We start from the raw sequence: 16,752 nt of genomic DNA, 5'->3' as shown, positions 1-16,752 counted from the left end.
TGACATAGAACATCTCAGGGAATGGTTAATTCCTTACTGCTGAAGGATCATTTGTTCTATATTGACAGAGCAAAGTTCACATGTGGGTTGGACTCTTTAGTTCTTTCCAATATAAGATTCTATGATCATAATAAATTAAGAATGATGTTTTTCATATATTGGATTACTTGCTGTCTAAGGGAGGGGGTAGGGGTAGGAAGGAGAAAAATTTTGGAACACAAGGTTTTGCAGGGGGTGAATGTTGAAAACTATATGCATATATATGTTGAAAATAAAAAGCTTTAATAAAAAAGCAATATTTTTTCCAAATTTATATTCACCCATAAATCAAATACAAGGCAAAGTAGTAACATTTTCCCTAATACTGCAAAAACCACATTTATTGATAAAATGAATTAAAAACCAAATTTTCATTAGAAGTAATCAGCTAAGTTCATTTCTTTTTTCAGAATAAAATGACAGCCTTTGTGTATAGCTGAACATTAGAATAAGTCGTGAGAATTTAGCAGATTTGGGGAGTTTGAAGTAACAGTTTAAAAAAGTTTTTCCTCATAATGTTTATACTTACTTATATTAATATAAAATAAATTTCCTAACAATAATTCTTATACAAGTATATTTAAGCTGAATTCAATGAAATCTTAGGGTTCAAGAAAGTATCCACCTTAAAATAATTACAGGAGAAACATTTCATATTAAGCATCTTCTAACAATTTCTAGATTACACTAAAATAATTCATTAAGGGTTAGTTCTCCAGGCATTAATAACAATAAAATTAAGATCTATATCCTTAACATTTATAAAGCATTTTCCCAGTACATTAGCATATTTGTCTTTTTCTTTTAAAGAGAGGGATTATTAATAGTACTTAATCTGCAGCAAGCATTGAAGGCCTTCATTTATGTTTATTCTAAAAAACAGGTACATAAAAATTTTGGTGTTTTTTTTTTTAATCACTAATTAAAGGACAATGTTCTCTCCAACAGAGCAAGGTAGATAACATATTATGGTTCAGATCTTACAGTGCTCATTATTACTGGCTCAAAAGAACTCTCCTTTAATCACAATCTTGATGACAGAACTGAAGGAAAGGGAGACAAGAAGAAAAACCCTACAGCTTTAAAGACATCAAATAGTACTGCCTTTTGAATAAAGTATATGACCAAGCTACCCATTTAAGATTAAGACAAATATTTTATACAAGCTGTTATATGGGTCTAGCTGATGATACACTGTTAAAAATATTTTTAAGAGATGGTTAATGAAATCCAGAAAGCACTTGCAAAGCAAATAGAAATTTGCTGCTACTATACCTAAAGAAATGATTTATTTCCTCCAATATATAAGGGGATTCCTGTATTTCTATAAAGTATTCAACTTCCCCAAACACTTTTAGACAAATTATCACATATTGCTCTAAAATACCCTTGTAAATAGGGGAAGAGATTTATATCATTCCAAAAATGTATACAATTTGTCCAAAGTTACAGAACTGGTTAATAGAGAGTCAAGAATTCACCATGGGCCTCAAGCTCACACTCCAAGATAATGACTTTTTAAAAATTCATACTTACATACATACATAAAATCACACTGAGTAAAGATACCAATGAAAATATTAGCCAAACTTCATGTAAATTCATCAGCACTTCAATAATAGATACGCTCCATATTTAGCTGTGAATTTTTAAGTGTTGACAGTGATATTTACACAAAAGATGTTATTGCACTTAAGAATATTTGTGAAGCTTATAATTTAGTATAATATACCATAGTACCAAAAACAGAAGCAAACATTCATATCGTAAGTACATATCTTATTGCTAATTATTTTAGGGTTTTTTGTCATTTAAGTCTTAAAACTTAAGGATGGATTTTTAAAATCTTCTAACAGAGAAAGATAAAATCCCTTTTCTGAAAAGCTGTCCTAGGGAATTTCACTTACAATGACATTTCTAAAGGTGTTAAAGCAAATTCCCACTTATATGTGTTTAGTTATTATTACAGCTGTCAAGTACATGGTGTGTCCCAGAAGTCTTATTGCAGCTTTGAGGCCTCAAAGCTGCAATAAGACTTCTGGGACAGGTTGTATCTATCTATTTAACATTTATCTAATACATATAATTTTTATTTTTGACACAGCACTTTATGTGTGGAAGCACAACAAAACTAACAACATAAATCTCTAGTATTTGTACTATCTCTTTTGAAATTAACAATAAATCTTTGAGACAAGGAGATTAGGTTTGATCCTTCCTAAATATTTTACATAAGAGAAATCTGAGACTCAAACATTTGGCTTATTAATATAGGTCAGAGTCAGAACTAGAATAATAAAATAGAAATAGAACCTTGCTCTTATTATTCTTGTGTTTTCAGGACTCTAAGTATATTATGCTTCTTTTTCTAATGACATCCATAATCTTAAAATATCATCTACGATAGTAGACAGGCTGACTTAGTTAATATAATGCTATCTAGTTGGGTGGATATGATGTTTAAGGAACCAATTTACTCCTACTCTTAAAGAGTCTCTATGTATTACAAAAGGAAGTCAGTGGAAATTTTCACAAGTTAATAAACAAACAATATTTTTTCTATGTACTAAATTAAGTTTTATCAACCACCTATACAGAAGGCATCCTATATTTAAGTAAATTCAACTAGCTGTACTATACACCTAATAATTGGGTTTTGACTTTTGAGTACTATTAAATCTACTACAGAGATAACGTCTATTTTAAGAGGAAAGCTAATACACCTAGACATAAAATTCCTCAAAGGATTCAACAAATCCAAAGGCATGCTGAATTTAAATCATCCTATCAAATCACAAAGTTCTCCAAAAGTGAGGGACACAAGAAATCATTTTTAAAAAAGGACTATTATGTCCCATTTAGTAATGCTATCAAAAAGGGAGCATGACATAAAACAAAGGTGTCAAACTCCCATTTGAGTTACATATAGCCATAAAACTCTTGCTGCCTGAACCAGATTAAAATGTAATTGGGAAATATTTAACAAGATAAAGAAAAACACAATACAGCAGAGACAATGTTAATCAGATTCTATTTGAGTATGACAAGGCATATATAAAATAGAAGCAAGAGGACTGTACTCAAAAGGGCAGAGGACTCAAGTTCAAATCTTTTCTGTGTTACTCATTATATGACCTTGAACAACTTAAACTTTATCTCTTCATCTGTAGTCTTGTGCTACCTCCCCTCAAGGGGCTATTCTGTAGAAAGTACTTCATTAATTATAAAGTACTGGATAGAACAGGAGTTACGAAGACTCCTGGAGTTCAAATTTTCAAAAATATCAGATATTTACTTAGTTTTGTGATTCTGAGCAAGTCACTTAACCCTCATTGCCTCAGTTTCTTAGTTTTGCGATTCTGAACAAGTCACTTAACCCTCATTGCCTCAGTTTCCTCATCAGTAAAATGAGTTGGAGAAGGAAACAATTCCAGTATTTTTGCCAAGAAAACTCTAAATGAGGTAACAGTCAGATATGAGTAAAAATTGACTGAATGACAACCACTCAAACTCCGAAAAACAGAAATCTGATGAATCAGGCAGAGGAGAGGCCAGTCTTAAATATTGCCAAAGACTTAATCATTTGGGAGGGAGGAGAGGTAAGGAAAAGAAATTGATACATATACTACATTCGTCTAGACAATATTCCTTGTTCTTTTTTTGGTATGATAAACCATCACCTTCTGTTAAATTCAAAATGCTCCAATTTCTCTAAAAATGGTATTCAGAGTTTTTTTTAAATTTAAATTAATTTTATTTGAGAATTTGAAGCTAATTCTTAACATACAATAAAGTCTATCTCTGGAGAAAGCTTTAAGTATCATAAAATTTGAGATGAAAATTACCTCTCCTAGGAATCTAGGACCTCTTAATAGATACTTTATTAATCCTCAGCATTTGTTACATGCATGCTTAAATTTTTTTAACATACGGATTTTTACTTAGTGTCATTTCATTAGGTCTGTTATGCTGGGAGAATAAATATAAGTCTTGGTTGCAAGATGCAAGTATTTAAGCTATCTTACCAGGCCCAAATTATTGAAGCTCTGAATGTATTGACACCTCATGGAAAAAGATGAAAACACTTTTAAGGCTTTTCACATTTTATCCATAAAATTTGCATGAAAATAAAATTTCTAATTCTTTAAACTTCATTTTTTCCTGCTTATTTCCTACCTGAAGTCAAAACACTGATACCACAATTAGCTGATCTGTAAGGAAGTATCCCTGTGGCTAAGCAGCAGGACTGTGGAGTTCATAAGACTTTTTCATGCAAACACCCTTAGTAATAAAGGAAGAGAAATAAAAGATGTAAACAACAGTTTACAATTAAAATGCTTTCCAAAATTTTCCAAAAGGTGTCACAACCCTGACATAAAATACCATGCATTTCAAACCAGATATTATACAACTGTATAAAATATTATACATTTTAATTTAAACAAACTTTAATTATAAAGAAAGAACATATTCATCATTAATGTATTTTAAAATAACCAAAAATCTTTAATATAGACACATTTTTTGCCTATTAAGCATTAACCTAACTGTAATCATTAGTTTTAAATTAATATTGTAATTGATGTAGGAATAATGCAATTTGTGACAAAAGCAAAGAAAAAAATTAATACTAAATACAGCAATTCCAATCATTAAAATTAATGCAGTTCAGAATCCATAAGCATATCTTTCAATAAATGGATTAAGAGAAAACTACTATTCACTTGATAAGTGAGGGAAATTAAGTAAAAATGATGTATAAGCTACATGCTTTAATTTACTTTCATTTTTTCATTCTGTCAGACTTTGAGGAACCTTTAGCTGCCTAGCACTTGTACTGATTAGCTAACATGTCAGTTTTTATATAATACCTAAAGGGATTTATAACTAATGTGTTGCTCAATTCCTTTGCCCTACCAATTAGATCTATAACTAAAGGCAACTAAATTCTCTTTTTTCCTAAATGATATGCCAAAAAGAAAAGGGAAGATATTTAAAAGGAGAGAAATTTTCAGAAAGAAAAATGCAGTACAAGTACTTCAATATGTAATGGTTGCACATTAAAATTTACAAGTTATTTTACACAACTGTCAAGATGTGGGAACATTTACTTTCCAAAGCACATTTCTTCACTTATCATGAAAAAATATGCATAAAACAAGTGTTAAGGAAAAAAGTCTATTAAAACAATACTTAGAAGTAAAAATAAAACAAATGATAGAAAATCCAGCAACTCAGCAAGAAAAATAGTTATTTCATTAAAAAATGTGAAGTCAATATTCTCTTAATAAATTTACTTTCAAACTAATCAATAAAAAACAAACCAGGTGAATATTTAAAAGTCTCTATAGCATGAATAGTTTAGTACTTTAAATCACAATTTTAGACAAACTATGCATTTCTACTTTGAACTATTATAAAAGCATGATTTTTTTCATAACTACATACATAGCCTTTGGGTATATCCGTGTCTTCATTGTTTCCAGGGTCGTTTTCTAAGTGTTGCTTAATTTTTTCTTCTAAACCCACAGCATCTGCTCCTTGATACTGGTCGATTCGCACTTTGTTTCGAAAAAAGAGAAATGTGGGTGTTGCTGATATATTGTTGGTGGCAGCTGTTCCCTGGAATTCACAAGTTAGACAGTGTTATGAATTAAAAGAAATCCTAAAAAACATTCAGTATTCATATTATCTTCTTTATAAGTGCAAAAAAGCTTAATTAGCAAGAACCAAAAACATGTATACAACAGATTAGAATTCAATTAAATGTCCTTCTCTCAATAGACAATTCTGAACTAAATGTTACCTATGAGGCTTGTTCCTAGGACAAAATAAGGTGTTTTCCCTAACCCCTACACCACTGCTGCTATCTCTTCAAACAATAAAAGCATACCTATATTTTAGGCACTGATGGTAGGTGAAAAGACTACATATTATCTTAACACTCAAATGATATCTATAGAGCTAGAGAAAGTGTCCCAATACAAAGAATGATTTACACAAGTATGTGAACATATGTCAAATAAGAATGATTTCTTAAAGAGTATAAATTTGTTGTGATCTACATTGTTAGTGAAAGCAATCACACCTATAAAATCACAGCTCAGTTAAAGTACTAAAGCATGCTCTTTTGACTATTTGCTGGTTTCATGCTACTAAGTTAACTCTTTAAGGAAAATCTTTTATTTTACAGCTAAAGATGTTAATCAACTACCTAATGTGACATACTTCAGATAAAACTTAGTAGTCTATATAGATAAGAAGGGAAAGAGCTAATAATAACAAAAGTTATAACACTAGTTAGTATGGACTTTTTGTAGCAAGAAAGCTATCAAGAAATGAAGCATTAGAAAAATAGTAACCTTAAGATTTCATGGTATCTGACACAGCATACTCAAGTAAGAGGAAAGTATCATTATATTATTTGTAAAACTGAAATGAAAGGTTTGACCAACAAACTACTTTTAAAAGCTTTATCTAAGAATTAAGTTTATTAAAAAACGTTATTCTTAAGACATGAAATATTAAATGTCAAAAACTTACAGAAAATCAAAACACTTTATTTTAGTATTTTCAGAGAGAACTTTCCCCTCAATGTTTTTCTATAAAAACAAATTCATTTGTCACACAAGCATTAAGTGTTCAGTTTCACTAATTCACAAGTATATGGTGATTCAATGAACAAGCAATATATTCAGGTCTTTGTTCACAGATACCCAGAAAAAGTAATTAGTTCAATAAAAAAATCCTAACAGGAGACTCTTCTAATATTTCGGCTGATCTGGTCACATATGTTCCTCAGGTTTTGACAGAAAATGTTTTAGTTTTTTAAATATCATTGTTCTTCTTCAAATTATTATAAGAATAATCACTAACAAGTTTCAAAAGCAATCATTAGAAGAAAGGCTATAAAAAGTACTAAAATGTGATACTTCTGACTATCTTATGAACAACTTTCTTAAATAATGTGACTATATTTACACTTTGTATTTGACTATGTAATATTAGCAGCTACAATTCCATCCATCTGTAATAGCATGCTCTATCACGAAAAAATAGAGGATGAAGGATGATCAAGATATAGCTGGATATCAAACAAATTTCCTATCAAAACTAAAAAGAACCACAGACTTCTTACTTACCTGGCACTGATGTACATCCACTTCCAAAAAAACTGCCTGTGGATACTTATTGCTCAGAGCATTAAAAGCTGGTGCTATCCGTAAACATGGTCCACAACTGTTTAAAAAGAAAAAAAGAAAATATATCTGATAAGAACTTATAATTTTAGCTAGAAACTAAATTTAAAGCTAATTAAGATAAAGGCTTCAATTTTTACTCAAGTTGTAAAAAGTGAAAAAAACATTGTACTGTGAACAAAGTATTTTAATTAAAGTCAGAGAGCATGCAATCTCCTAGTTCTGACACTTATCAGATAACTGGCTATGTGCAAATTGTTCTCTAATCGCATTTTCTCATTTGGAAAGTCCTGTATTACTAAGCTCCCAGTGGTGTTGTGAAGATCAAATGAGAAAGCATGCAAAGTACTTTGCAAACTTTATAAAGCTATCTTAGTGTAAAATGTTATTACGTGCAAAATGTAAGCAATACATACACTTACAAGGGAACAATAAAAACATTTTATGAATTCTAAAATCTATAAAATTTTAAGATATCCTCTATCCATTTTAATGACATTTTTGTTAGATCTCATTATTCCAAAATTCTAACAAAATCTAAACTAAATTTTCAACTTTTGCATGTTAAATTTCTAACCTACAGATGTTGACACTAATTCTGAAATGCAACTATTATATGTTATATAATTATTATGTATAATGCAACTATATATACATATATATTATATAACATAATAGCTATATGTGACTAATAACAATAAAATAAATTGCTTAAATTTGCTAATACTGTGCTAAATTTTGAGAATACAATGTTTATTGATTAATTTAAATCTACCTACAAAAGAAAACTTTTAAATGGAAGGTTTTTGATTATTATCACCAATAATAAAAATTCAGTATACCTTGCAAATTTCTGTCTCTAGTAGAGTGCCGGACCTTCAGTCAGAAAGACTCATCTTCCTGAGTTTAAATTAGGCCTGAGACACTTACTAGTTGGGTGACCCTGGGCAAATCTCTATTCATCTATAAAATGAGCTAGAAAAGGAAATGACAAACCACTCTAGCAATTTTGCCAAGAAAATCACAAATGAGGTCACAAAGAATCAGACATGACTGAAATGACTTAACAAAAAATCTGGCTAATTAAATTAAGTAATGCTATTATCTCAAAGATTTTTCACCTCTCCAAATAACTCTTCAAAGCTTAATTATAATGGTATATGCATGATGCTTTCCCTGATCACTCTAAAACAACTCACTCTAAAAACCTTATAATAAACATTTACAAGTTGTAAGGCACCATGCTGGGCACCAAGAAAACAAGAAAGAAAAAAGGGCAAAATTCAACATCAAGTAGTTTACACAAAAGATGCACAGATAAATACAATGCAAGTAGATAAAACAGAAAGGAGCAAGTCGAATACTCTAGAAAAAGTTGAGGCCAGGAACAAACCCTTAGAAATGAGGATGGGAAACTGTAATGCTACATGACTGGGGTAACATTGTCTACTTTCCTGAACAGTTCCTTGTAAAATAAATATATGAGGAACGTTAAATGTGTTGGCTGAATAAATAAGAAATAGTTATTAAGTACTTAAAAAAATGGCGATAAAAGAGAAATACATTCTAGGCATAAAAAACAGCCCGACTACATTAAGGCAAAATTGGGAATAGCTAGTAGTCTATTTTGGCTGAAACTACTTTAAGAGGAATAAAGTGATTAAATCTGAAAGTTAGAACTGGAAAAGTAAAACCATAAAAGGCTTTAAATAATATCTAAGGAGCTTGTATTTAGGGCAAAGCCAAGATTGTGGAGAAAAGGCAGCAACTCACCTGAGTTCTTCTAGAGCCCTCTGAACAACTCTAAATAATGTCATGAAACAATTCTTGAAGGAGTAGATTCCATAAAAGTATGGGAAGAAATAATTTTCTAGCCAAAGCCAACTTAGAAGGTTGGCAGAAAAGGTCTATTGCACCTGGATGAGTAGAGCACAATCCACAGCAGGTTATGACCCAGCAAACCAGGAAAAGGCCTTGAAAGCTACTAAATCAGCAGCAGCTACTTCTGGAACCCTAGGCCCCCAGACAACTGAACAGGAAAAGATTTCAGGACTCTCTTCACTAATATAGGAGACAGGACAGTTTCAAAGCACAAAAGAGTGCTTGTGGTCACTCACAGACCAGAACCATGAATCAGGAGAATTGTAAACACACTTTTACTTGGATCATATGACCTTGGAAGAACTAAAAGTTTACAGGTCCCTAGAAGTATCTCTGAAAACAACTGCACAAAATTTCTAAAGTTTGGGAAAATAGACCCAGGACAGATAATTCAAAAATTGCTGGACTATCTCAAAGCTATGATCAAAAAAAGAGCCTAGATATCATCTTTCAATAAATTATCAAGGAAAATTGCCCTGATAATCTAGAATCAGAGTAAAAAAAAAATATGTATACACACACACACACACACACACACACACACACACACACACTTAAAGAATTACCTTCTGAAAGAGATCTCAAAATGAAAATGCTCAGAGCTCCCAGGTTAAGGGGAGAACATTGCAAACAGCTAGCAAGAAACAATTTAAGTATCATGGAGCAGTCAGAACACAAGATTCAGCAGCTTCTACCTCAGAGCTTAGAACATGATATTCCCGAGAGCGAAGAAGTTAGGATTATAACTAAGAATAATTAACAAAGTAATAATAATCCTCCAAGGGAAAAAATTGACATTCAACAAGGACTTTAAAGCATTTTTGATGAAAAGACCAGAGCTGAATAGAAAATTTGATTTTCAAATAAATACAAGACTCAAGAAAAACAAAAAGGTAAATAGGAAAGGGAAATCATAAGGGATTTAAGGTAAAACTGTTTATATTCTTACACGGGAAGATGATGCTTATAACTCAAAAGCTTTCTCGGCAATTAACAGTATAGACAGAACACAAATCTGAGTTGAATATGAAAGGATAACAAAAAAAAATTATCTCAAATTAAAAAAAAAATGAAAAAAGCTTTTACAATGGAGAGAAAGCTGGGATGGTGGAAGAAAGTGAATGAATCTATTCTCATAAGAATTGGTTCAGACTCAATAAAATAAGCACTCCATTGGGTAAAGAAATCTATTTTACTCCTATATGAAAGTAGGAAGGGAAGGTTAGAGAACAGGTGAGTAATATATTGAAGGAAAAACAGATTGGAGAAGGGGGAAGTCAGAAGAAAAACAATTTTGAGGGACATGGTGAAAGGTGACAACAATATAAGGGAGAGGAAGTATGATGGAGGGACATACATTTAGCAATCATAAAACTGTGAAAAAAATTTTGAAGGAAAAATTCTCATATCAGAAGACTCATTTTTCAAATATATGGAGAACCAACTCAAACTTATAAATACAGGAGCCATTGCAAAATTGATAAATGATCAAAATAAATGAACAGTTTTTAGGTGAAGTACTCAAAAGTTAGCTATAGCTTTATGAGAAGATGCGCTACCATCCCTAGTGAGTGGCAAGATGAAAATTGAAACAATTCTGAGATTATTACATCATTCCTATTAGACTGGATAATAGGACAGAAAAAGAGAATAAATACTGGAGATGTGGGGAATATTAAAGTGCTACTAAGATGAGTACTGATTCAACCATTCAGTAGGGCAATTAGGAATTATACCCAAAGGGCTACAAGACTATTCATATCTTTTTACCTAGCAAGCCATATTTAGATATGCAGCCAAAAAGAAATTATTTTTAAAGGGAGGTGGGGAAAAGACCTATACATATGGAAATATTTATAGCAGCTCTTTTGTAGTAGTGGTGAGTTGGAAACTGGAAGAATGCCCATCAACTGGGGATGGTTGAACAAACTGTGCTATGTAATTGTGATGGAATTCTATTTTGCTATAAGAAATAATAAGCAAATTGCTCTCAGTAAAACTTGTAAAGACTTAAATGAGCTGATGTCAAGCAAAAAATAATACGTGCAAAGTATCAGTAATACTGTAAAATGATCAACTGTAAAAGAGCTATTCTCAGCAATACAATGATCCAAGACAACTCTGAAGAACTTATGATAAAAAAAATGCTATCCATCTCCAAAGAACTAACAGTATATGAATAGAGAATGAAGCATGTTTTCTTTTTAACTTTATTTTACATTTATTTTCATTTTCATTTATTTTACTTTATATTTCGTATTTTTTACTTTGTTTTCAAATTTTTTTAAAATTAGGTTTTCTTTCACAACATGACTAATATGGAAATGTTTTGCATAACTACATTTGTTAAGAAGAGGGCTTGAATCTCTGGGAGTAAAGGCTTAAACTTTATGCAATTACCAATTCTGCCATCTTAACAACCCTGTTCTTAGGGAGAGGTATAAATTGAGTTAGTATATTGATGTTAGTTCTAGGGTTTATTGGGGACGTTGGCCCTATTTCTCTTGTCCTTTTGTACTGGAAGAAATAAATTTATAGGTAGAAACCGACCTGGATTTCTCCGGTCTGAACTCAGATCACATAGGACTTTAATCGTTGAACAAACGAACCTTTAATAGCGGTTGCACCATTTGGATGTCCTGATCCAACATCGAGGTCGTAAACCCTAATTTTCGATATGAGCTCTCAACTACACATGTATAACCTGTATGGAATTGCTTGCCACCTCAATAGGGGTGGAAGAGCATGGGGAGAGGGTGGAGTAGTGGGGATAAAGGAAAGGAAAAGAATTTGGAACTCAAAAGTTTTAAAAATAAGTATTAAAAATTGTTTTTACATGTAGTTAGATGTGATGATCGCGTATTTTAAAATTAGCCAGAGTCAGGAATTCAGGTAAGGGAAAATCTTCAATCTTTATTCTCAATAGAGGTGAAGGGGAATCGGAGGTGAAAGGGGGATCACAATGGCAATGTGTGCAGCTGCAACAGGAAGCCAGCCAGCAGTCTCTCCCCGCCTCTCTTCCTGCCCCTCTGCCTCCTCCCACCAAAATCGTCATTTCCTATACAACACATCAGGATTTGCACAAAGAGTGAGAGGGGGCCATTCTTTCTCCAAGCATATATATATATATATATATATATATATATATATATATGTACGGTCCAATTACTATTTAGCCTCATGTGCTTGGGACCTCAGTGCATCAACTTGAGCTTCAGCCCATTACAGTTAGAGAAAAATAAAATACTAAATAAATGTTTTAAAAATAAAAGAGTGTAGGTATGGATCCACACTTAACAACGTATACCAAGATAAGATCAAAATGGGTCCATGATTAGGCATAAAGAACAAGATTATAAATAAATTAGAGGAACATAGGATAGTTTATCTCTCAGACTTGTTGAGGAGGAAGAAATTTGTGACTAAAGATGAACTAGAGACCATTATTGATCACAAAATAGAAAATCTTGATTACATCAAATTAAAAAGCCTTTGTACAAACAAAACTAATGCAAACAAGATTGGAAGGGAAGCAACAAACTGGGAAAACATTTTCACAGCAAAAGATTCTAATAAAGGCCTCATTTCCAAAATATATCGAGAATTGACTCTATAAGAAATCAAGCCATTCTCCAATTGATAAATGGTCAAAGGTTATGAACAGACAATTTTCAGGCCATGAAATTGAAACTATTTCCACTCATATGAAAGTGTTCCAAATCACTATTGATCAGGGAAATGCAAATTAAGACAAGTCTGAGATACCACTACACACCTGTCACATTGGCTAAGATGACAGGAAAAAATAATGATGAATGTTGGAGGGAATGCAGGAAAACTGGGACACTGATGCATTGTTGGTGGAGTTGTGAATGGATCCAACCATTCTGGAGAGCAATCTGGAATTATGCCCAAAAAGTTATCAAACTGTGCATACCCTTTGATCTAACAGTGCTTCTACTGGGTTTATACCCCAAAGAGATACTAAAGAAGGGAAAAAAACCTGTATGTGCCAAAATGTTTGTGGCAGTCCTGTTTATAGTGGCTAGAAACTGGAAAATGAATGGATGGCCATCAATTGGAGAATGGTTGGGTAAATTGTGGTATATGAATGTTACAATATTATTGTTCTGTAAGAAACGACGAGCAGAATGAATAGAGAGAGGTTTGGAGAGATTTACATGAACTGATGCTGAGTAAAATGAGCAAAACCAAGAGATCATTATATACTTCAACAATGATACTATATGAGGATGTATTCTGATGGAAGTGGTTATCTTTGACAAAGAGAAGCTCTAACTCAGTTTCAATTGATCAATGATGGACAGAAGCAGCTACACCCAAAGAAAGAACACTGGGAAATGAATATAAACTGCATTTTTGTTTTTCTTCCCGGGTTATTTTTACCTTCTGAATTCAATTCTTCCTGTGTAACAAGAGAATTGTTCGGTTCTGCACACATACATTGTATCTAGGATATACTATAACATATTTAACATGTATAGGACTGCTTGCCATCTGGGGTGAAAGGAGGGAGGGGAAAAATCGAAACAGAAGTAAGTGCAAGGGATAATGTTGTAAAAAAATTACCCAGGCATGGGTTCTGTCAATAAAGTTATAATTATTAAAAAATAATAATAATAAAAATAAAAATAAAAAATAAAGGGTGTATTTTTATAAAAGGCAATTGGTAGTCAAAAAAAAAAAAGGTTCTTAAGCAAAGAAAAAATGGTTACATTTGCATATAAAGATTCTTCTATTAACTCTGCGAAGAATGGACTAAAGAAAGGAATGACTAGATGCTGGATAACCATGTGGCATAGTGGATAGCATGCCAGATCTGGAGTCACTAAGACTCCATTGTGTGACCCTGGGCAAGTCATTCAATACTATTTACCTCAGTTTTTCCTTTTGCAAAATGAGATGGAAAAGAAAACAGCAAAATCACTCCAATATTTTTACCAAGAAAACACTAAATGGGGTCAAGAAGAGTTGGACACAATTCAAATAACTGAACACCACCAATTTGGTTTTATGGTTATTAAAATAGTTGAAGGCATTGTCCTTCATTCTCAAAGAGAACCAAGACATCAAAGAGGTGATGCCATAACATGCAAGTGAATTGGACTTAAGTGAGGAAAGGCTATGCAAAGTCACCAGCCTCACTTTCTCCTCCAGAGCCATCTGGGTCCAATGGCAAGATATAGATCAAGACAATTAGAGATGGCCCCATACAATGGAAGATCTTGGGCTTTTCAAGCTAAGATCTTTAACAGGTCTCAGTCTGACTGAGGCAATGCCTAATTAGTGAAATAGTTAACAGTCTAAGTTACTATTTCATTTACACTTATTTACCCAGACTGGTTATATTGGACAAAGTCACTTTACTTGATTGATGGTAACAGTTAAGAAATAAGAGTATTTTCATTTTTTAAATACCCATTGTGACTTTTAGAAAGCAAGTCATTTAACCTCTCCAATTTTTTCTTCATTTGCAAAATGAACATTGGACTAGATTATACAAGTCACTTCTGAATTTAAAATATTATGACTGTAGATATGTTTTAAGATACTGCATTTCCTAACCCCAAGTGATTTAGTCAATATTCTCCTACTTGACAAGTCAGAAATCCTGTGAGGGAAAGAAGTGTAGCTATAAACAAATATAAGCCCTTCATTTTAAAGTAAGTATGAGGACCAGAGAATTTATATGATTTGTTTGTTACAAAGTAGACAAAAAGTATTAGTTACTTTCTCCCTTTTGGTGCAGTTTTGTACTAAACCATCTTTTGCTCTTTTCCAACAAAATTATTTACCCTCACAATTGTAGAGTGAAGTTAATTCTATTTAGATGCTTGTATATTATTTTTCATAGAGGGCTGAAAAGATTGCAGAGGACTGGAACTCTGAAAAGATGTATTTGAATCTAAGACAGCAGAGTACTTAAGGCTAAGTACTTACTCAATGTGAGAGAATGGTTCTATGAACATATACTGAGATGATATGGTGATGTGCTGGCTCTCCTCATGATTGCAAAAGGTTGCGTTGTGGTGAGGTAATCTTAGGGAAGGATTGGAGTGCTGAGGGAGAAAGTCAGAGCCTCTCTGCCACAGCACGCTTAGCAGGGAATACTTCAGGCTCCAGACCCCAGACTTGCCTGCCTCCTTCACTTCTCCTAAGAACCAAGGACTTTGACTGATCCTGAGGCCCTCCAGAGAACTAGCCCAAACATTACAAGTATTCATTATTCATTCTGAATATTTAGCTTTAATATGTAATTCTATGTACAAATAAGCAAAATTTATTTTAAAACTACCTTCTTTCTAGTGATTTGGCAACAAAAATCTATTGGATTGTAGTTTATGTACCAGAATCAAGGAAAGCAATGGAAAGATGAACCTTGTACCTAAATGTAGAAGTCCTCCAGAGTCTAATAGTCAGGTCCTTCATAAAAGAAACATATAACGTGGATAAGAAGGTACAGATAAAAATTTCTGGATGAGTTAAAACCAGATCTTTTCAAGGGAACATAAACAAAATCATGGATAAACCAAGGTTTTATGTTTAATGATACTATGCTGCAAATAAAAAATTATGAAGAGGATGGTATAGGGTCCAAAATTTTCAATTTACAATAAAAGTGAGTCAATATCACTTTATTAACGAGTCCCTGATCCCCTCTATTGAAGTAGACTTTAGAATCTGAGATGTCCTTATTCTCCAGGGTCTTAGTTTTATAGTGTCTGATACCCAAAGACACAGAAGAGACAAAGTAAAATGTAAAAACTTATTGACAGATCTTGATTTTGACCCATCAGGAGGCCAGAAATGGTGCATCTGCATGAGTGCACACAGGCTGGGCAACTAAGTGGTCATAAGATGGGGCCCTCCTCATGGTATACAAGAGGTACAAAAATAAGCTAGGGGATTTTCCATATCACTTTATGACATCCCATCCACAATAGGCATGGTCCAAAAGATAAAGTAAAAGAGGATAGGCAAATGAACCTTGGAATTTTTATAACAGGTTCTTGAACAGTGAACATATATAGTTTGTAGTTTAATGTTAGGGGCCCATTATCTATCTTATCCCAAAATATATGTAAAATATGTATTAATTTATATAAATCCAATACTAATATATAGTTGTATTGACTAAATATATATTAATAGATAAGCATTTCACTCTAATCATTTACCCCAATGGAATCATTAAACTGATTAATACTTATTGGAGTAAAATAAGGGTAGAATAAATCATTCCACTTAATGTATTAGAAAAATTTGGAGATATATATGAATTGATACAAAGTAAAGTGAGGAGAATCAGAAGAACAATTTATACAATAACAATACAGTAAGAACAAACTTTGAAAGCTTAGGAATTCTGATTAATGAAACCAACCACAGTACAAGAGGACTCTTGGAAGTCTAGATAGATGATGGATCCAGTGTGGAATGAAAGGCTTTTTTTTTTTTTGACCTAGCCAATGAATGAATATGTTTGCTTGCATATTTGTAATGATTTTTTTGTCTTCCTTGCTTTCTCAATAGATGGATGGAGGTGAGAAATGGAAGAAACTTTGAAACTGAAAATAAAACTGAATTTAAAACTGTTTTTTAAAGGAGTCAA

General features: G+C 32.3%; 1 protein-coding gene across 3 annotated transcripts in view; it reads right to left on the bottom strand.

Moving 5' to 3' along the window:
• Positions 1–16,752, bottom strand: part of TXNL1 (thioredoxin like 1) — a 45,996-nt gene that overhangs the window by 20,882 nt on the left and 8,362 nt on the right. For all 3 annotated transcript variants that reach the window (XM_031945928.1, XM_031945929.1, XM_023496176.2), the window contains exons 2-3: positions 7,182–7,278; positions 5,488–5,661 (exon numbers count right to left, since the gene is read on the bottom strand). In XM_031945928.1, coding sequence (XP_031801788.1) covers positions 5,488–5,661; positions 7,182–7,278 — 271 coding nt within the window. The remainder of the gene's footprint in view (positions 1–5,487; positions 5,662–7,181; positions 7,279–16,752) is intronic.

This window comes from Sarcophilus harrisii, chromosome 1 (genome assembly GCF_902635505.1).
Source record: "Sarcophilus harrisii chromosome 1, mSarHar1.11, whole genome shotgun sequence".
Classification (NCBI taxonomy): Eukaryota; Metazoa; Chordata; class Mammalia; order Dasyuromorphia; family Dasyuridae; genus Sarcophilus; species Sarcophilus harrisii.
This window is presented reverse-complemented; position numbering and strand designations above follow the sequence as displayed.